This window comes from Talpa europaea (genome assembly GCF_964194135.1).
Source record: "Talpa europaea genome assembly, chromosome: 5".
Lineage (NCBI taxonomy): Eukaryota > Metazoa > Chordata > Mammalia > Eulipotyphla > Talpidae > Talpa > Talpa europaea.
This window is the reverse complement of record NC_140071.1, coordinates 70,795,950-70,819,604: the sequence shown is the minus strand read 5'-3', so window position 1 is coordinate 70,819,604 and position 23,655 is coordinate 70,795,950. Positions and strand designations below refer to the sequence as shown.

Here is a 23,655-nt window from a genome sequence, read left to right as displayed (position 1 = left end):
AAACTCTGAACTCAGTCTGGAGTCCAAGATCTCACCCCACAACTGCACAGCCATTCTTAAGCACAATAAGAATACCTACACATTATGAATTCACATTGGGTGATTGAATCTTACTCTCATAAGTTCTGAATTTACACATTGAGATTGTCCTAGATTCATTACTGAGTACTCATGAAAGGGCATGGATTTTACAGTAAGCTGAATATAATCTTTTCCAAAGATGAGTCAAACAGCCAGAAATTTCATCTGACATCTAGAATTCAAATATTTTGTCTCCAAAATTCCAAAGACACCATAAAATGTTGTTGAACATTACTTTCGTAATTCTTAATCAGTTCTTGAAAATGAACCATCTTGATAGGGGTAAAGGTGAGATCATTTAGATTCCTCCTAAGGTGGATTACTCCTGAAATAATGAACCCATTTCCACCATTCCATTCTTTAAAAGTGGTGATTTTCCATTTAGCTCAGCAAAATTCAGTCCAGGCTGAATTTGTTCAAATTTTACTTAGTCTATTCAAATCTGCTTATTCTGTTCAAATTTTGATACCTTTCTGAATCTATTTTTTCCTTTTGTGCAGTTGTAAGTAGCTCAGCATATTTTAATGTTGTGGGGCATCACTAAAGATTTCTCGTATTATAAATGAACTGGTTATCCCACCAGATATGTCTGTGGGAGTTCTTTAAAGTCCTGAAAGTCTTCAACCTGAGGAAGTAGGTTAGTCAATCTTCCTACTCTACTTCAATTTCCTCTAAATATCACACAAAAGAGACATGATCAAGGACTCATGCACAAAAAAAAAAGTTAATTTTATTTCCTTTACTCTTGATTCATATTTTACAAAGTTCATAGTCAAAGTTCCACTGATAACTGCAAGGCAGTTTCTTATGTGCAAGGTAATGAGGTATCTATAGGCAACAAAAATGGATTTGACTGTGACTCTGTAACTATTTCAAAATACAAGTTATAAAATGGACTCCTTTTTCTCAGAAGGAGAGCATGGATGACACTCCTAGAGATTTGATGACAACTTTAGTATAAGAATCACTAATACAAAGTGGAAAACACAATTGAAAAAGACTTTCATTTTATTTTTCTCTCTTCTTTACTCTATGATCCTCATTATCCTCATTAATGATGCAATGAGACAAATGGATATTATTACTGAAAATGTCCAGGATTTTTCTGTACAGTAAAAAGTTGTTTCCACTTACTGCTTTCTGGTACTTCAATAGTAATAGTGACTTACCAATGTTTATCAGAACATTTAGATACTGTAGGATCTTGAAATGCTTCTGAATATCCAAAGACATGTTACGTTGAACAGGATCACAATGTTGAAGCATGTTTTCCCCAAATACTTTATTATGAAAATTTTCATATATACTGAAATGTTGAAATATCAGAATGGATACTAGTGTATTGCCCTAAATTTAATAATTGTTGACTGTTGCCATATTTTCTTTCTTCCTGTTTCCCCCCACCCACATTATTTGTTGTTGTTCTGTAACTATTTAAAAAGAAGTTACTAATGTGATCTTCGTTACTATGTATTTTCCTGTATACTAATTCCATGAAACATAGTTCTTTATATATATAATATATAGTATTGTATCAATGTATAAAATATATGGTAATTAAATTATTTTTGTAAGTAGATGTTAATTTCCCACAAGGGTATTTTATTAGCCAAAAAACAACTGTCTGAATATTACTTTATTTTTCATATTTCTGTCCTGACCACCAATGGGATATGGATTTCTCTGTAAGAGCTGGAGGTTTAGTCTGTCCTCCTATGGATAAATTAATGAAGTCTAATGAAATTCTTAACTTTCTTGAATGTGATATAACTTTTACTCCTGTTTAGATAAAATTCTGAAGGGAAAAACTGAAATTTATAGACAGTATTATGGGTGGAATTATGCCCTCCCTGAAAGAAGCATTGAAGTCTTAATCCTGAGTACTTAAGTTTGTGACCTTATGTAGAAATAGGGTTTTGTAGATATAATTAGTTAATTTAGTATGAGGTCATACTGGAATAGGGTGGGTTCATAACCCAATCACACCAGTGTCCTAAAAAGAAGAGGGAAATTTGGATATAGACAAAATGAGATAAGATGATATAAATACACACAGGAGCTTACTGTGTGTGTCTTACAGAGTGATACATCTATAAATCGAGAAGTATGAAGCATGGCTGGCTACTGCCAGAAGCTTCGAGAGAGACATGAAAATTTGTCTTGGTCAGTCCTCCGAGTGAACCAACCCTGCTCACACCTTGATTTCAGAATTTATCATCTAAAACTTTAAGATAATAAATTTTTTGTTATCTAAAGTCTTCCAGTTTATGGTGGGTTATTATGTCAGTTCTAGGAATCTCTTGAAGATAGATGATTGATAGATAAATACATAGACAGACAGTGATAGATGACAGATTGATATAGATAATATTTCAGACTTTTTAGATTTTGGTTTAGTCAGAAGTTAAGGATTTGAAGAATTATTCTATAAAGTAGTCTTAAGGTTATTAGCTGAGCCATATAAAATTCCCTTTTTTACAGGCCAAAAATAAGAAGTAATTTTATATGGTTCAATCTAATAGGTAGATTACAAAGATAATTCAAGTTTTCTCAAACCCTCTTTCTTTCAAGAGCAAATACTTACTGAATACATTAGGAAAATATCTTTCCTGCATTATTTCCTCTGTAAATAGATTCTTCAATGTCATTCATTTCATTTAGATAAAGAAGTTTCTGTCTCTATGACCTATATGGAATTAAACACTGGAGGCAACTGCTCTTTGAGGTACTGCCTATTATTTCTCTTGTTTACATGTCTCTATGCAGGGCTTATTCTATGAGACAGAATTCTTTTTTTTTTAATTTTATATATTTTTTACATCATTTTTCATTTTTGCACAATGTATGCATTTTCATCTTGGTTATAGTCAGAATTCTAACTCACATTCAAAGCTAAGGTTTCTCCAGGGGATTTTCTCTAATTTCATTTGACATAACAGTAACTACATCTATACCATCTGCCTTACAGCTCCTCTCTTTAGTTTCATCCTCCACTTGGCTCCCTACACATTCTGCCCCTGTCCAACTTCTGGGGAATGTTTCCACAGCAGAGATGAAGAAAAGACAGCAAGAGCAAACCAGAACTTTACTTTCCAGTGAATAAGAGCTACAAACCTGCCAAATATTTTTACCTATCTCTTATTCCAATTCATCCAAAGATTTCTGATATAAACCAATCATCTCTAAATCAGTCCTTTGTTGTTTAGAAATCAGCACATGCACAAATCACTACTGAAGTTTTTTTTTCTAGCTATTCCTGAATAGTTATTTATATAGTTATTCCTCTTCAAAATTTCCTTAGCTATGAAAAAAAATCAACACAAATTATACTGGTGATTTCTTTTAAATGGCAAAAAAATGGATGTAAACTGTTTAATAACATTTTGTGTGCAACTATTATTATTGTATTTAAAATATGCCAATCAACTTTCATAAAAATTCAACATTTAACAGGAAATTCTGTTTCATTTTTTTTAATAATCATTAGTTCAAAAAGATATTGATTTAAGAAAAATTTCAACCCTTACTAATCAAATGATTCCTCTATTTTCTGGAACAAACTTATAACCCACATGAAACTCAGAATGTAAAGTTCTTGTCTGACCCTATTTATATAACGTTTATCAGTAACAGTTGCCATTTAAATCATTACAGTCTCCAATTGTATGGGGGATATAAAAATAAAATTTATTATTTAAAAAAAAAGTAAAAAATAATGTAGGTTTCTCATCTCAAAATATCCATTAACATAGTATGTAGATATATACTTATCCTTTCTGTATTCATTTTTTGGGAGTGACACAGCTGGCTCAAGAAGTTTATTTTATTAACTATTTTGGAAAAAAATAAATAAAATAAAATAAATAAATAAATCATTACAGTCTCCAATGTAACTGTCTTTGGTAGTTTGCTATGGCTTTAAATGCTAACGGATTGTTTCAAAATGTCATTCCTCTTCTACTGAACTGAAAATCCTGTATTATTATCTCTTCTTCATTGTGTGAGAGTCTAAAACTTCCTTGCATTACACAATACATAAACACCTGGTGATAATAAGTTGTCTCTAGAAAAAGAAAAATCTCTTAGTTTAAGAGCTATTATTTTGAATTACTGAAAATTTATGATACTACACTCCTTGGAACATTTTAGAACTCAGTTTTCAGAAATACATATATTTCACATATTCACATAAAATTTGGGAACAAAAGAATGCACTCTAAAAGAATACATTGTCTTTTTATAGTTTTATAAAGGAAAAATACTTCAGGATAGAAAGTGCAAGCAAGACATTTCAAAGACAAATATTCTCTTGGGTGCAGGACTGGCAGTTTTTGAGCTCTCCCTTGCTGCATTTCTTACTCATTATAGGATAATCTTAATAGCATTTGCCTCCTCAGCTCAGTCCCAAGCATAGGGTTAAAAAAAAAAAGTGGTAAGAAAACATCTTTCCTTTTTGTTCAAATACAAATGTACTTTTCAAACACAGTTGGACTTTACTGAAGCAAACCCTGTGTCTGAAAAATCTAGCAAGTTATAAGCTGATGCCGCCTTCAAAAATGCATCTATTTGTGTTTCATTTAGGTAGTTTTAAAGAGTAAGTTTTTCTAGTGTACCAAAGTGTGATTGGAATTAGACTACTGAAAGACTACTGAAGGACAAAGCAAGATCACCTACCAGCTCTTTCCACACTTTTCCCTTCAGCTACATCCAACCTGAGATCCATTCACTTTCAAAGTGTCACACAGTTTCCAACAGACAATCATCCAGTTGACTGCACACTCATAATCAAGATTCAAATCAGTTGGCTACAAGAGGAGCTCTTTGAACAAACACTCTGTTCCATGAGCTAGGGCTTCTGGCTTTTCCAGGTCACAAATCCCTTAGAGATGCTATTATAAAATGAAACAAACTTACTGTTTTCTTTAATACTTTGAGAGCATAAGGCTTCTGGGTCCCCTTCTGTTTGCATCTGTACACAATGGATGTAGCACCCCTTGAGGGGGAAAAGACAAAAAGAAAATATTATGCTGTGAACATAATATAAAGGGAAACGTTTGAAAATAAAGTATCTCTTGCTGTTACCCTCATAACTGACAGTGTTTATAAGTTCTACTATAAAATCAGCTCAATATTCAAGAATATGTATTTTCTTTCACAATGAATATAGCTTAGTGAGAAAAATGGAAGGTTTTCCAGTTTGCTATTTCCCACCAGCCCCATCTATACAAGTAATATATCTGGGGCTGTTGCATTCAGTAAACTCTGTAGTTAAGCAGGTCCTCAGGTTAACATAACTATCAGAGGATAGCTATGCAATTTCAGAATCTTTGAGTTCTTCCAAAGTATGTGTCTGGAGTAAAGCATACTATATAGCGTTAAGGAGGGGGCTTAAGTTCAACATATGAATATGAGTCAAAATAGTCTCATTTGACAAGGGAACTGGCACCTTTGAGAATTTGCCTTTTTGGTAAACTGACATTTGCCCAAAGCTAACATTAGCCCCACAGGGATTCTGATTCTTGTATTGGCCAATGAATATGCCAACAACCTACCACCTAATGCATGCCCTAAAAATAATAGTTTATGACATGTTCATATATATATGCATATATGTAAATTAACCTTTTTTAAAAAAGATTTATTAGTGTATACAAGAACCAGGGTGCAGGCTAGAGGTATGGGGGATGAGAGATTCGTCAGAGACATAGCAGGGAACAGAACAGGCAGACTGACTGAAATACACTGTTGAGGGGAACAGCGGGCAAGACAGGAGAGGTCCACTGCACCATGTGGGTATCTCCCTAGCTGGGGATCGAACTCGTGCTTCAGTGGCTGTGGACTGCTTCAGAGGTTGCATCTTAACCACTTGTGCCACCAAGGAGGCTCTAAATTAACCTTTTTTTTAAAGTATGTATGAGTATGTAGATCTATGCCTTTGTAAAGAATATGGAGAAGTACGGAAAATTTATCACCTCTAAAGGAATATAGTAAGAAGGAATTCAGTTAACTGTTATCACATATGGGCAAGATTACAAAAAAGGTAGCTTCAGATAAATCTTTTTTTTAATTTATTTTATTTATGCATACAAGAACTGGAATACAGGCCAGAGATGCGGTGGGTAAGAGGATTCACCAGAGACAGAGTGGGGAGCAGAACAGGGGTATCTACAGAAAAACACTGCTGAGGGGAGCAGCAGGTGAGACAGGAGAGGTCTGCTGCACCATGTGGGTTAGCTCCCTGGCTGGGGATTGAACTCACGCTGCAGATAGCTTCCTAGTGCTGAGACTTAAACCCTTATGCCATCAGGAGGCCCTTGAGATCATTCTTAAAATAAATAAATAAATAAATAAATAAATAAATAAATAAATAAATAAACCCTGACGTATATCTGTATATCTGTCAGACTTTGAAGACTGAACAAAGTAATTTCAATGCATTTTTTAAAGCTATGGACGGATGTGTCACATGGTCTATAAGTGAAATAAAGCAAGACAAAGAAAATTCAACTTGCCTTATTTTAAGTTTCTCTAAAATATAATTATCTAAAGTGAAAATATTAACAATGCATTGTGTACAACCAAAAGATAACATAAAGAATAGAGGGAAAATAGGAAAATACAGGTAAATGTTTATACTACATGCTGAATAACATGATATTTAAGGTAGATTTCAATTAACTAAAGATGTAATTGTAATCAAGGACAGCTAATAAAGTAATGTTAAAAGAAAATTAATAATAAACCATCAATGGACCTAAAATGGAATAATCAAAATTTAGACACAAGGGAAAACAATAAAATTAAAAAATAACACAGCTTTGGATTGTTTGTGGACTTTAATCACATTAATAATTACATTAAGTGTGTATCTTATAAATATACCAATTAAAAATAAAGATAATCAGATTCAATTAAAATGCCAAACTGGATACCATGTACAAAAAAACTACTAAATATAAGTAGACTAAAAATAAAATTATAGAAAAGGAATTCTATGCAAATACTAATCAAAAGAAAGTGGAAATAGCTATATTATCAGATCTAGTAGACATTGGAACAAGAATAAAGATGGACATTACTTAATTTATGATAGAGTCAATTCCCCCCAAATGACAGAATAAATAGCAACAGGTTTGCATCCAACAACAGTGCTTCAAATTTGATAAAGCAAAAATTGATGGACTAAAAAAAGAAATAAATAAATCCATAAATACAGTTGGAGAATTCACACTTTTTTAGCAATTGATATACAAAGTAGACAAGTTACCACTAAAGATACAGAAGACATTAAGAACATTGTCAACTAAATTAAACTAATTCACATGTAGAGAAAAAGCCACACACAAAAAGCCAAAAACATTCTCTTCAAAATTAGAGGACTCACATAATTGATTTCTGGACATTCTATGAACAGTAATCAAGAGAGTGGTAGTAGAGAAATAATAAACACGGAAACAAGTGGAAATGAAAAAAAGATTTCAGAAATAGTCCTACACATATTTGCCAAATGGTTTCTGACAAAGATAAAAAGTAAATTCAGTGGAGAAAGGAGTTTTTCCAACTGAAAATAACAGTGAAACAACTGCTTATTCTTGTGCAAAAAATAAAATGAAAAAAGAATCTTGATCCATATCTCACACTTTATATAAAAAAATTACTCAAAATGGATCAATGTAAACATTTTTTAAAAAAATGGAAGAAAACTGTGTAACTTTTAGTTAAGCAATGATTTATTACATTAAAAAAATGAAAGCACAATGAATGAAAGGACAAATACATTTAAATTAAATTCATTTAAATTAAATTAAAATATTTATTCTCTAAAAGCTACAGAGAAATACATTTACAAATCACATATTTGATAAAGGATTTGTATCTAAATTATAAAGAACTTCAAACTTCAATAATAAGGAAATGAAAATGCGTTTTAAAAATGTGCAAAATCGCATGTGAAACTTAGAAAACGTTATAACTTAATGTTACTGTAAACAAATAATTTTAAAATGGGCAAAATATGTAAACATATATTTTACCAGAATAATTAAACTGATGTCAAATAAGCCAAAGGAAATATATGCACCATCATTAATCATTAGGGAGTTGAAACCACAAAGAGATATAACTGCGTACTCATTAAGATAGAGAAAAAGACAATACCATGGCTCACAAGGATGCAGAACAACAGAACATCTATTTACTAGAGGGAATGCAAAAAGGCATAGCCACTTTGGAAAACAGCTTTGCATATCATATGACATATTCATCTCACTCTTATGTATGTAACCAACTGAGACTGAAAACTATGTTCCTGCACAAACTTGAATAAGAATCTTTACAACAGTTTATTAATAATCGTCAAAATCTGCAATAACTCCAATATTCCTCATCTGTGACCTACCCATATGTGAAATACTAATCAAAAAGAAAAAGAAGGATTGAATTAGAGTGCACAAAACTTGCATGATTCTCATATAATATCCTAAGTGACAGAAGCTAGGTTCAAAAGGCAAAGATAGAGACAGAAAATAGATCAGTGGTTATGAGAAGTATGCATGGGATGGGGGGTTGACTCCAAAGGAGTATTAGAGGATTTTTTTTAGCATAATACAACAGTTCCATATCTTGATTGTGGTAGTGTCACACACCTGTAAACATTTTTCAAAATAGAACTGTTGGGCCTCCCCTGGTGGTGGTTGAGTGCTTGGCTGTGAAGCTGCCCGCAGCCTCTGCAGTGCCGGTTCAATCCCCAGCAGTTGGTGAGGGTCCCACATGGTGTGACAGACGTCTCCTGCCGCTCCCGCCACTCCCCTCAGCAGTGTGTTTTGTCAGTCTACCTGTTCTGTTCTCTGCTCTGGCTCTGGTGAATTCCCTCATCCTCCTGTGCTTCTGACTGTGCGCAATGCTTGTACAAATAAATAAATAAATAAATCTTAAAAAAAAAATAGCCAGAACTGTACAATAGGTGAAATTTACTGTATGTAAGTTATACTTTAATAAAAATGCAGTAAAAAAAATCTTTCCAAGAAAATCATATTGTTCAAAGATTAAAAGACCACACTACCAAAATATTGCTTATAGCACTCTGTTTTCAATCCTCTAATACTCTGTTTTCATTTCATAGTAACTTGTGAAATTTAAAAGAAAAGGGAGATATAAGGGAAAGTGATTTGCAAACATCAAAGAACACTAGAAGGCTAATTTTAAGTGTTACACCCATTGAAAAATTAATATTACTCAACAATGTGTGTAAAAAAGCATATTAAATGGTATCTATTCCTTAATTTCTATATCACATGAAATTATCAGTAATTTCAATATGTAAATAGTCTCAGCAAACTCTCCTGAAAGCATTTTATCAAAATATAATCTTGGCTGTTCACCTCAGGACATAAGGATGCCAGAAACATATTTTTATGTTTCATTTTCTTTATTTAGTGTATGAAGAATTCATTCAGGAAGTCAAGTTTTATTTTGCTAAGGAATGGACCTATAAATATTAACAGGTCTATAGAACTTCTTCTGCTTTATTGAAATATAACTGACATAAAATATAGTGTATGGTTAAAGTATATAGTGTAATGGCATGATACATGTATATATTAAAAAATGATCGACATAATAAGGCGAGTTAACACATCTACCACTTACATAGTTAAAACTTTCTAAAATCTAAAAAGATTAAAAGAAAATGGCCCAAATAAAAATACATGAAAAAATATTTCAGCAACTTCTCAAAAATACAATCTATAGTTGTAACATTAAATGACTGACTTAAATGTAATAATATCATTTTAGAAAGGAGCCCTATTTTCAGGGTATTTACATAAAAGTGAAAATCATTTTGACACAGAGCACATTAATGATTAATTTTTAAGACAGAAAGACCATTGCAATATAGTGCTGTATCCTCATTTCAAAGCACATTATAAGAATAATCTAAAAATTTCATGAGATACAAAGGAAGAAGAAAATTATAGATTAGAGTATATTTTATATATATATGGAGTTATTAAACTGAAAGGGAGAGCTTGATTTTCTTTAAATATTTATTTATTTATACAAGAACGGGGGTACAGCCAGATTCGCGGGAGGGTGAGAGGATTCACCAGAGACAGAGCAGGGAACAGAACAGGCAGACTGAAGAAATACACTGCCGAGGAGAGCAGTGGGCACGACAGCAGAGGTCTGCCACGCCATGCGGGACCCTTGCTGGCTAGGATTGAACCGGTGCTACAGAGGCTGAGATCAGCTTCATAGCGCAGTGTTCAACCGCTCACGCCACCAGGGGAGGCCTGAAGCTTGATTTTTTTGTATCTATTATCCTCTAACAAAAAGGTGAAGGAATATAGAAATTATTCCAGTTCATTTTTTTCCAACTGATTTTGATAAGAAAATCATAACTTTGGGCCTCCCCTGGTGGCACAGTGGTTGAGAGCTGGGCTGCGAAGCTGCCTGCAGCCTCTGCAGAGCCAGTTGGATCCCTGGCTGCCTGTGAGGGTCCCACATGGTGTGCAGACCTCTCCTGCCACCTGCTGCTCCCCTCAGCAGTGTACTTTGGTCCTTCTGCCTGTTCTGCTCCCCACTCTGGCTCTGGTGAATTCTCTCACCCTCCCACGCTTCTGACTGTACCTAATGTTTGTATAAATAATCTTTAAAAAAAAAGAAAATAACAACTTTACTGGAGTCTGAGCCTGACTTCTAATTTCACACTGCTTTTCTTTAAAAGAATTTTTTGAAAAAATCACTTTTAGTTTAACCTTTTCAAATATGACTGGTTATTAAAAAATGGTTACAGTCAAAAGGTTAAAAATATGAACCACTACATATTTCATTGTAGAGAAAAGAGTAAGTAGTCATGTTTATACAATCATGTACAGTGCATAAAGACAATGATCATAATACAATGTATATGATTATATATTATGCCTTACATATTATAATTGCCTCTATGCTATTAAAGAAGCACCTGATTTTGGCACCTGGCACATGTGCCAAACTTATTGAGGCGAGGGAAAAGCTCCAGGTATATTTATTTGTCTGGAGACAATTCAGTATAGGGTCCCTTTACACCACATTTAGGGACTACTTAGTACAGAAAAGGGATTTTTTTTTAATCCTATAATTTACTTTTATATGTTCTTTATGCCCAACATATAAGGAACAAAAGTCAAAATTAATTTTCATTTGTTATATACTTCTCTTTTATTTTCTTTATAATCTCACCCCCTTACTCTCTCCTTTCTTCTTTTAGAAAGAGGGATTGGCAAAGCTTTAATTTTCCCAAAAGAAATGCAAGCACACTGACAAAACTGTCTCACCAGCTGATAGATATCCAAGTGCATTAAAAGGGGCAGGTGATATTAAATATGATTAGAAAGGAAGCAGGGAATCAGAAGTTTGGATTCACATCAATGTTTTAGGGAATTAGGATGACACTGCACAATGTTGAGGCTATTTGACATCACGGGTATTCTCCTATGAAGGGACAGTCAGAGATTTGCTTTATGGAGAAGGACCTAGAGGAAAATTTGTGCTTGTTTCAATTGTAGCAATAGAGCTTGGCTTCACTTGCCATTAGATATACAAGTTGCTCTTTGGAAATGCATGAGAACTTCAAATATACAATCTCCCTCTCCCATCCCAATATCCCTCACTCTCATAATATTTGGGGAGTATAGGATCCTCCTCCCCTTCAAGTGCTACTCATAGTGAACATAACACCAAAACACCTGTCGTCCCACATACGCCATTACGCTACCACCCCACTTTGTTCTCATGCCCCCACTGCCTCCCTGGATCCATAATATAGTCAACTTTCAAGGGTTAGTTTTTAACCCTAGTTTTCAAGGGTTTATTTGGCTTTATCTGATCCTTTGTCTGTTTTCTCTATATTCCACCTATAAGTGACACCATATTTGTCTTTATCCTTCTGACTTGCTTTGCTTATCGCAGTCCCTTACAACTCCATTCAGGTTGCTGCAAACAGCAAGAGTTCGTCATTTTTGATCACTGGGTAGTAATCCATTATCTATATATATCCCACATCTTCTAAACTATATAATATGGAGGTGACTGTTTTTCAATGTGTTTCTTGGCTTTAGCTGTGTCCATCTAATGATATTCTTCATTTCATTCTTTAATTTATTTGTTAAGGTTATTAAAGATTTATTAATAAATTATTAAAGTTTCAGGTTTTTTTAATAGGATCTTGAAATAGAACTAAAAGAAACTTAGTCTCTTTTTTAATATTGAAGGTGCTTGATTAAAGAATATACTAGGTCATCATAATAATTTGAGACATTTCAATGCATTTATTTTTGCTCTTCTGTTTGTTTTTGGATTTGATTTTTTAGTTATATTTTTAATGCACATATATACTTTCAGGAAAGATACTCCTAAACCTCATCATGGAAAGGTTTAAAAGCAAAGCTGTGATTTATAAAAACTGTCAGTTATATGTTAAAAACATATGTAAGGCTACATATAATATCTCTCCTACATAACTGACTCACTATTATTTAATGGATCTGTTTTCATTGATTTTTTAGATCAGATACATTATTAAATAATGATTATAACCTCAAAACTGCTTCTTAGGAACAAGAATCTGCAAAAGTCAGTCTCTAAGTGTTTAATGTCAGCACATGTCTTGCCCCATTCCATGACAGTTTTTCATAGTTTCATTCCTCATCTCTGTCAGTTTCTGCACTTAATATCCTTCAATACTTGATGATGTTTCAATATGTTCTTTGGTCACCAAAAACCAGAAAAAAAAAAAAATCCTGAACCTTAAACCAACAAAGGACAGGAGAAAAGACTGCTGAAATGATTAAATTACTGGTTTGGCATTTTAATCTGCAGCTTAATGAATGGCTAACCTTTAGAATTTAGAAGGTGTCAATAGACTTGGAGATTTCTCAAGACATTTAAATATTAGAGCCCCAATCTAAAAAAAAAAAAAAATATGTCAAGAAAGAATATCAAACTCCAGATCGTATGAAGTGCTCTGGCCTGAGATTTTACTTATTCTTTTTTTATTAATACATTTCATTTTATATAATTCTTACATCATTTTTCACTTTTGTACAAGGTATGCATTTTCATTTTGGTAATATTCCCCACATGGTTCTGCCCCCCTTATTAATCCTTTCTTTCCCCCCCTCCCTCCCATAGTGTGTCTCTGGTCTCTGGTTTATAGTTGCTTGTTGATTTTGATTTTTTTTTAATCTTTTAAAACTTTATTTTTTTTTTAATGAAGTGCCCTTTTCTTACATTCTCAATTTTTGGAAAGTATAGGATTTCTCTCCTTAGTTGTGATCACTGTAGTTCTCCCACAGCCAAAGTATCCACAGTCCATCACCATTGTTCCTTACAATAATCCACCACTTTGTTTTCATCCCTTCCCTTCTGCCTTCACTCATGGACTCCTCATTTCTATGGTTAGCTTTCAGGTTTGTCTTTGTCTGACCCTTTGTTTGATTTCTTTATATTCCACACATAAGTGACACAATTCAACATTTGTCTTTCTCTTTATGACTTATTTCACTGAGCATAACCCCTTCCAGGGCCATCCACACTGCTGCAAATGGCAAGAGTTATTTTTTTTTTTGATTGTTGAGTAGTTTTCAATTGTGTATATATACCATATATTCTTGATCTGTTTATCTGTTTTGGGCCAATTAGGTTGTTTCCCTATTTGGCCACTGTAAATAGTGCTTCAATAAATGCAGGAGTACAGGTTTCCTTTCAAATTAGTGTTTTTGTGTTCTTTGGGATAATATCTAGGACTGGAATTGCTGGGTCATATGGAAGATCCATTTTTGGTGTTTTGAGGACCCTCCACACAGCTTTTCATAGAGGCTGGACCAGTCTTTTATCACCATCAGCAGTGTAAGAAGCTTCCTTTTCCTCCACAACCTTACCGGCAATTGTTGTTTGTAGGGTTTTTTTGTTTGCTTGTTTGTTTTTTAATATGGGGCATTCCCACAGGCATGAAGTGGCATCTCATTGTGATTTTGATTTTCATTCCCCTGATGAAAACTGATGATAAACATTTTTTTTTCATATACATGTGGCCATCTGTATATCTTCTTTGGAAAAGTGCCTGTTTAGCTCTTCTGCCAATATTTTGACTGGTTTGTTTGTTTTCTTTTTGTTGAGTTGTATGTGATCATTGTAGATCTTTATTGTCAGTCCCTTGCTAGATGTATGGTGTGCAAACATTTAATCCCATTCACTAGAGTGTCTCTTCTTTTTAGTTACTGTCCTCTTGTTGTACAAAAGCTTTTTAAGTTTATGTAGCTCCAGGTGTTATTATTCTCCTTGATTTTCCTTGCTGCTGGAGATGAGTCCACAAAGATGTCTCTGAAGCTTATGTCATGAAGTGTTTTGCCTTTGTTTTCTTCCCTGTATTTTATGGTTTCAGATCTTATATCCAAGTACTTTATCCATTTTGAGTTGATTTTTGTGTATGTCAAGAAATAGTGTTCTACTTTCATTATTTTGCATGTGGCAGTCCAATTTTCCCAACAACTTACTGAAGAGGCTTTCAAGCCCAAGATTTTAAACAGCTTGGCTTCAGTCTGTGTATAGCTACCTCTTACTTCTCTACTTGTCAAATACTGCTGGGACAAAGGTAAACACCCTATTTCAGGATCAGAATCCGTCATGTCCTCCTAAATGGGACGTTAAACTGACTCTTGTAGCTGCCTCCCTGACAGGTTCTCATTATTTTTTTTTTCACGGTGATAGCTGCTTAATCTATATCTACTGCTCCTTATGTTTAATTCTTATCTATATTCCCCTTTTCAAGACATACATTAGTTTCAACAGTTATATTATCAAGCGCTTAACTCTTCAAAATTGATCACTAACTCAAATCTAGAACCTTCATAATCTCTATGTGCTGTGCCTTGTTTTCTAACCTGCTTGCCTAATTAACAATTTCTTTCAGTATTTGCCTAATAACAACTGGCCGTGATTTTCTTCCTAGTACCTGGGACTCTACAAAGATTGTCTTAAATATGAATCCTCTTGTTTAAAAAAATTAACAAAACCCCTGTTCTTAGAAGTTTTGGAATTCAAATGTTAACCTATGGCTACCACAAAGTAAACGAAGAAAACTACCTGAAATTATCAGTTTAGCTTAATTACTGATTCTCAATCACAGTGATATAAAAATGAAACCTATGGATATAAAGAGCCTTAATGCCATTATCAATCCTTTATTTTGTTTACTTCAAAATATTTAACTGTTAGTATCAATCAAGCTTCCTTTGAAGACTTTGATTATTTTTCTTTTCACTTTATTTCTTTCTCTTTAATGGGTATGTGCACATGTAAACAGTACATCAGCACATGCAGAATTGAATGCCCAAATAAACCACTTACTGCTGCAATACCTTACAAGGAGACCAATGGTTCTTTTTTTCACCTTTATCCTCTATCCCTATACCATTTCCTTACATTTCATACCATCTACTATAATATATTTAGTGATATATATACAAAATACTTCACCTAAATTTATTAATACCAATATGCAATTTATATTGTTTTTACATGCTATTCATATTAGGCTCTTTTTTATGGTTTCTACTTCTATGATTAGATACCTTATCCATTTACTCATTGTGCCCATACTTTCCTTCATGTTTTTTGTTTTCATTATTTATTTTCCTTCAGAGAATAGTTTCACACCTGGATAAGGAATCATAGATGTTTTATACACTCCTCATCTGCTAATTCCAACATCTGGGTCAATGTCAAGCCTATTATATTGACGACATCCCCCCTTGGTTGTGGGCCTAATATCCCTACTCTTTAAATATCCAGTATTTTGTGTATGAGGGTATGTGTGACAGATTTTTTTTTAAATGAAACACATTAGCAAGTACAAATTATATTACTTTCCTTTAAAGAATTGGCTTTTTAGTGGTAGGCAGTTAAATTGTTATCAATTTTTTTTTTATTTCATTGAGTTTGGTTTTATTTTTTGTTAGAACATACCTATACGGGATTTGTTATGGAACCTATGTCATGGCCCTTGCACTACAGTGTAGTTTTCATTTTTAAAGTGTGATCCTTTTAAAGTGTCAGTCAAATATCTGAGATGCTCAGTGATGTCTTTGCATCCTGGATTAGCCAGAGGTCTAATGTATTCTAGCAGTATCTGTCAGTACCAGAAATCTCAGTCAGTCTCTACACAGTTGTTTTGCTTAGACTCATAAAGGTTCATTCTACATTGTCCCAGTTAGAGAGTCAAGGTGAATATAATAGCTCCTGTTTCCCATCTCTCAGGGATCAAAGGTCAGGTGTAGTCCCTTTGCTCCATCTTTGCCAAAACATATATCCTTCCTTATGGTCTTAATTTTTATCACGTCACTGAGTTTAAATATGACTTAATTGTATCAGAAGGGAAAAATACATTTATGACTATTAAACAAAGCTAGTGGTTGAAGAAGATTGGCAAATGACAAATGTGTAAAGGAGGAATTAAGAAATGCCCCTTTGGCATTCCAGCCAGCTTTGTAAACATCAATTGCATTACCATTTTTGAAGAAGATAGGAATTGTGAAACAAGAAATATAATTTTATTATGGCAAAACATAATTCTGTGTTCCAGAATTTTTTCCTGTTGAATATGATCAAACAGACATATTTTAAAACAAAATAACTATCCCATTTTAGATCACAACCCTTGAAACATCCCCCTGCCTTTTCTAAGGGAATGATGTTGCTAAGAACTGTACCAGCTGGCTGATACCGACAAGGAAGACACTTCATCTCTCCCAGCTGTGACTTAATCTTGTCAACTGGCATTCAGCAACATCTAGCATTTAATATTATGGAACTATAAAGATTAGAAACCAGTACAATCACTCAACAAGAAGCATAGTCAGTAGCTTATTATGCACAGATGTGTTTTCTTTGACCTACACAGAGTGTTTTTTTTTTAAGTTAAATGTCTTGCCAACATTTAAATATTGAGAGATTCCATAAAAAATGCAGATTTCCACTTTCTCTTAAATTTGATGACAATGTTTTAATTTGTATCCAGCAGCAATTGGTAGGACCTGAGTAACAACTGTTTTAGAGATCCTCTTACCAGCTTCATATAATTACAGCCTCTCCCAGCTCTACTGATACACACATCTGCCTCATCTGATCTAATGAACATTTAGGAAATAGAAATAGCTAGTAAGTGAAGCATATAAATGTCTAAAGGCTCCATTCCAAAGATATAGGAGGGATTATCAAATTGTAGACTCATTGCAATTCTCTGCTTTAAATTTAATTTAGTGATTAGAAGTCCATGATAATTACTATGTTTCACTGATCAAAGATAACATTGACTTTAAGTAGAATCATTATGCTGTAATCACTAAAAAAATAAAAAAGTAAATGATGCTACTATATCTCTGCCACACCTTGGACTAAAGGATGCATCTTGACTGTAGAGAAATTAAAGGGTAGAAGATTGGGCATTTTAATGTCAATTAAAAATGATAATAACACTTTACTAGAAAACTTTCTAGGTTACAAATAAATTTCAGTCTCTTCTTAATTTCCCTTGCCATTACCATATCCTCTATATGGAATCTGACCTCTAGTCTTAAGTCTCTGTCAGTCTTCCTTCATAATAGAATGAACATTCTAGAATATAAAGTTGACCATGTCTCTCCCATATGCTTACTATTCCCGTGGCAATGAGGAGGATCCAGTATCCTTAGCTTGTCATGTAAGACACCTCGTCCTTCCTTTTCAGTCTCCTGTCCTGCTGCTTTCCTTCTGTATTGAGTCTTTGAGCATACTGCTTTCTTTGAATCACTTTCTCCAATTTCTTGCTAGCTTGACTTTAATTTTTTTTAATTCAACACACTCACCCCTTCTTATGGAATACTTTTCATGGCACATATACCACATCCTTTTTATTCCCTGCTGAAGAGATCTGAAGATTGCTTAGTCCAATTCTGCATCTAATATTTGCTTCTGGCTTACATGACCGCATGTCTGTCTAGAATGGGAGTTGCAAATGTTCATCTCATAAGTTGATTTGCTCTTTCACAAATACATTTGCCAACAATTGCCAACGAAATGTTTAGAAAATTTTTAGATATACACATTGAAAATAGGAACATGCCACATTTTCTAGTAGCAAACCTAGAAATATGGGACTGCTTTCCTGTATAACCAAAACCACCTCAAGCGGCCAACATAGGTTTCCCACAGTGTATCAGAGAAGAATTACCCTGGTTTTTAATTTTTTTGATTCATTTACAATATAGGCCTGGCTTCTATAAGCCTCACTGTTTAAAATTTTTTGTAAAGACTGTGAACTTCTTAAAATAAGGGAGTATCTATTTTTTTCTTAAATCATTGTTCATTTTTGTACAATATTTGATTTCTCTCCTCAGGTGTAGTCCCCATAAACTTCCTGCCACCATATCATCCTTTAACAATAACCATAGTCCCTTGTGCTCTTCCCTCCCCTATTTTGATACCCCCAATCCCCTTCTCCTGCTGTATGTCTCAGATCTATAAATTGCCTGCTAGTTTATTTTTCTCTGACCCTTTGTACAGTTTCCCTTTATGCCTCCTATAAGTGAAACCATCTGATATTTTTCTTTTTCCTTCTGACTAATTTCACTGAGCATAATCCCTTCCAGCTCCATCATTGTTGCTGCAAATGGCATGAGTTTATCTTTTTTGATTATACTGTGTGTATATATATCACATCTTCTGGATCCAGTCATCTGTTTTTAGGCATTTAGGTTGTTTCTGTATCTCAGCTATTGTAAATAGTGCTGCAATAAACATAGAAGTATTTGTTTTATTTTTGTTCCCTGATGCTTAATGTAAGTGTTGATGTATGTAATTGGAGTTCAATAAATATTTTACATGTTGAAGTGAATAATCTGGTATGATAATCACAACAGTTCAGCAAAGAGGCAGGGTAGGTATTAGGTATTAAGATTCACAGTTAATAAAGAAACTTCATTTTGAGAAGTTTAATGTCTTGTTCAAAAAGACATGGTCTTGGGACTTGGATCAACTTGGAGGCGAGGAAACGCTGCGAGTAAGATCTCCCATTAAAAAAAAAATTAATAGGGAGGAAAAGCGGCAGGTCCCAGTGAGAAATGGGACACAGAAGATAAATGGGCGACTCTAACAAACTACCTGAAGAAGAAAGTTGCCATAAAAGAGGTCTAGAAGGGAGGAAAGCTCAGAACACTATTACCCTCCTTCACCCACAAAGTCAGCACTCTCTGACCAACAGAAAGGAGGAAAAAAACAAAAAAACTAAAGCAACCAACAAGAACAAACTACGCATCAAGCGGGACTGTAAGTGGAAAGGAACTATTTCAGCCACCACACCCCGTGAACTGGAGCTGTGGAGAACCCTGCAGGATTAGCTGCAGAGGTGAGCAAACGGCTCCAGGCACCATTGGAGAAAAACAAAGACTCCCGGAGACCTACAAACAGCCCCAGGCCAGCCGGTAAGCTTGTGCAGAAAAGCGGCAGCTTGAAAGGGATATGCGGATCATGGCTGCCCAGGTCCCCACACCTGCGAACTAGGCCTGCGGGGAGACACACGGGGGCCCTCACTGAGGTGAATGTCCCTCACTGAGTAATCAGAAACCAGGCTCTCAGATACGGGAGCAGGGTGCAAAGGCGCCATTTCTGCAGACACTGAACTGGGCTACAGCCCACGTCCTGGACCTGAGGGCTTTGGAACTGAGATCCAGGACACGAAATTTGGGGTGTGGGATCCCCACGACGGTGGGGCACAAGGCAGACACAGCACCCCAAAGCCGTTGAGGATTTCCCCACCACTCACACTCTGTTCCCCTGTCCCACGGGGTAAAAAAATAACAGCTCCCCAAAGACAATAGGAGAGATCTCTGGCGCCACCTAGTGACCAGAAAAAATCACCAACACCCCATAGAACAGGGACCTTCCTTCAGTAAAGACTGCTTGAAACCAGCAGAAGGATCCCAGAGGAGTCAGAGGTGAGCTGGGAAGTTCGCCCAAACCAGGCCCCTTCTGACCAGCAGTCTGAGCCCAGAGGGGGAGCGGGCACCCATGACTGGGGCAGACCAGGTATGCAGAAGAGTGTGCCTGTCTCCAAATCGCCATTTTAGAATAGGGACCTTTCTTCAGTAAAGACTGCTTGAAATCAGCAGAAGGCTTCCGGAAGAGTCAGAGGTGAGCTGGAAAGTTGCCCAAGCCAGGCCCATTCTGACCAGAAGTCCAAGCCCAGAGGGAGAGCGGGCACCCACGGCCTGGGCAGATCCAGCATGCTGGAGAGTGTGCCTGTCTTCGAATCGCCATTTTAGAATAGGGACCTTTCTTCAATAAAGACTGCTTGAAACCAGCAGAAGGCTCCTGGAGGAGCCAGAGGTGAGCTGGGAAGTTTGCCCACGCCAGTTCCCTTCAGGCCAACAGTCCCAACCCAGAGGGGGAGTGGGCACCCATGGCCTGGGCAGACCAGGCACACAGAAGATTGTGCCTGTCCCCAAAGCGCCATTTGAGAACAGGGACCTTTCTTCAATAAATACTGCTTGAATCTGGCAGAAGGCTTCCCATGGAGCCAGAGGGAGAAGGTTTGCTGCGCAGTCAGAGGTGAGCCCCACAAGCCCAGTCCCACCTGGCAGGAAGTCGAAGCCCAGAGGAGGATCCAAAGATTTGGAACCCAGACTGCAATCCAGCTGCCCCACCTTCAAGAAGTCTGTTGGACTTCAAGACGCACATTTGTAACTAAACACAGAAGAAGGAGAGATTCTGTGACAGTGACCATTAACATACTCAAAGTACCACTGCCTCACTAGACTTCTGGCATAACTGTTTTTGACACGTTTTGATTGCCAGTTTCCGAAACTCCCGAAAGAACACAACAAAAAGATGCCAGCAAGTACCAGCGGCACAGTGCCCCAACACATAAGGCAAATTAGAAGACAGGCAGCAGGGAAAAGAAAAACTATAAGCAAAGCAGCAATGCCTCAGAAAAAAGACACACCACAAAAACAAAACAAAACAAAACAAAAAAACAAAAACAAAACACCCACCAGCTTTCAACTACAGTGACTTGGAAGAACTTCTGAGACTTCCAGAAAAAGAATTTAAAATTGCTATGATGAAAAAACTGATGGAAGTCATTAAGGAAAACAATGCTCAGAAGAATGAAATTGAGTCCCTAAAGAGGGAAATGAAGGAAATGCAGGAGATCAAAGGATTAACAGAAGAGCTAAAGAATGCTGGGAAAAACAGTGATAACAGAATAGAGGAAATGGAAGAATGAATAAGCACTCTCGAAGACACAGAAATAAAAAGAACCAAAACAGAAAAGGAAAGAGAAGTACAAATAAAAAAAAGACTGAAGAAAGACTTTGGGAACTATCTGATTCCATGAGGAAAGTAAATATAAGAGTTATAGGAATTCCAGAAGGAGAGGAGAGAGACATAGGAACAGAGAAAATATTCAAGGAAATAATTGAAAAGAACTTCCCAAATATGAAGAAGGAGCAGAAAATTTATATACAGGAAGCAAGAAGAACACCAAACATCCATGATGAAAGGAAAAATATAGCAAGACACATAATAGTAAAGCTCCCAGAATACAGGACAAGGAAAAAATAATGAAGCTGATAAGAGGGAAGAAACAGATAACAAACATTCAAAGGAAAACCAATCAGACCGACATCAGACTTCTCTGAAGAAACACTACAGACAAGGAGAAGAGAGCAGGGACATAGTCAACAGACTTCAAGACAACAGATGCCAACTAAGAATACTCTATCTGGCAAAGCTTTCCTTCCTCTATGAAGAAAGAATAAGGACCTTCCCAGACAAACAGAAACTCTGGAATTTCATTATGACTAAATGTCCCTTCCAAAAAATACTACAAGGAGTCCTAAAGCCAGAACCTCAGAGGGATGAATAACAATGAAAGAAGGTCAAAAAATATTAAAAGAATAAATAAATGAAATCAAAGGAAAGACAAACAATGGCAAATACAGATGTTAACATATCAATATTAATGGACTAAACTCTTCAATAAAAAGATACAGAGTCACAGGCTGGATTAAGAAACAAAACCCAACCTTTTGCTGTCACCAGGAAACACATTTAGCTACAAAAGAGAAAAGTAGACTCAAAGTTAAAGGATGGAAAACAATCCTACAAGCAAATGGACCAAAAAGTAAGCAGGAACAGCTATAATTACATCACATAAAACAAATTTCAAATTCAAAAAGGTAAAAAGAGACCCCAACGGTCACTACATTATGATCAAGGGGACAATACTTCAAGAAGAAATAACACTCATTAACATATATACACCAAACTAAGGAGCACCAAAATATATCAGACAACTATTGTCATCTTTGAAAACAGACATCAGAGAAAACACATGTGTAGTAGGAGACTTCAACACACCACTATCAACAATGGATAGATCAATGAGACAAAAAACAAGTAAAGACACTAATGTTCTAAATAAGGATCTAGAGCGCTTGGGCTTAACAGACATCTATAGAACACTAAACCCCAAAAAATCTGAGTACACATTTTTCTCAAGCACACACGGATCATTCTCCAGGATCAATCACATACTGGGACACAAGACAAACATCAACAGATACCCCAAGATAGAAATCATACCAAGCATCTTTTTCTGACCATGAAGGCATCAAACTAGAAATAAACCATAAAAAGAAGGCAAGGAACTCTCCTGCCTCATGGAGATTGAAAACCACACTACTAGAAGACCACTGGACTAATGAGGAGATCAAAGAAAAAACTAAAAAATTCTTTGAATTGAATGACAAGGAGGACACCAATTTCCTAAATGTATGGGATGCAGCAAAAGCAGTAATAAGAGGAAAATATATAGCAATAGAGGCTCACATCAAGAAACAAGAAAGAACTCAAAGAAACAACTTAATCTCAAAGCTCAAAGAACTAGAAAAAGAACAACAAAAAAAAACCCCCAAAACCAGTAGAAGAAAAGAAATAATAAAAACCAATGCAGAAATAAATGAAATCGAAACTAAACAAAACAATCCAAAAGATCAATGAAACCAAGAGCTGGTTCCTCGAAAAAATAAATAAAATAGACAACCCCCAGCCAGGCTCACAAAGGAAAAAAAGGAGAAAGCACAAATAAACAGGATCACAAATGAAAGAGGAAAAATTGCAACGGACACAGCAGAAAAGAATAATCAGAAACTCTTATGAACAGTTATATGGAAACAAGTTCAACAATCTAGAGGAGGTGGACAAATTCCTACAACTCTGCAATGACCCAAAGCTAGATAAAGAAGAAATAGAAAGCCTAAACAGACCAATTACAAACAGCAAAATTTAAATGGTAATCAAAAACCTTCCCAAAAAACAAAAGCCTAGGACCTGATAGATTTACAAATGAATTCTACTTAACGTTCAGAAACGAATTAGTGCCTATCCTTCACAAACTCTTCCAAAAAATTGAGAAGGAAAGGATAATACCAAACATGTTCTATGAAGCCAACATTACACTAATACCAAAACCGAACAAGGACAACACAAAAAAAG

General features: G+C 35.3%; 1 protein-coding gene across 1 annotated transcript in view; it reads right to left on the bottom strand.

Annotated features, from left to right (window-relative positions):
• The window catches only part of CAMK4 (calcium/calmodulin dependent protein kinase IV), a gene marked incomplete at its 3' end in the record, with an annotated part of 295,191 nt that overhangs the window by 126,796 nt on the left and 144,740 nt on the right, over window positions 1-23,655 (bottom strand). The window contains exon 2 of the mRNA XM_084233227.1: window positions 4,996-5,074. Coding sequence (XP_084089353.1) covers window positions 4,996-5,074 — 79 coding nt within the window. The remainder of the gene's footprint in view (window positions 1-4,995; window positions 5,075-23,655) is intronic.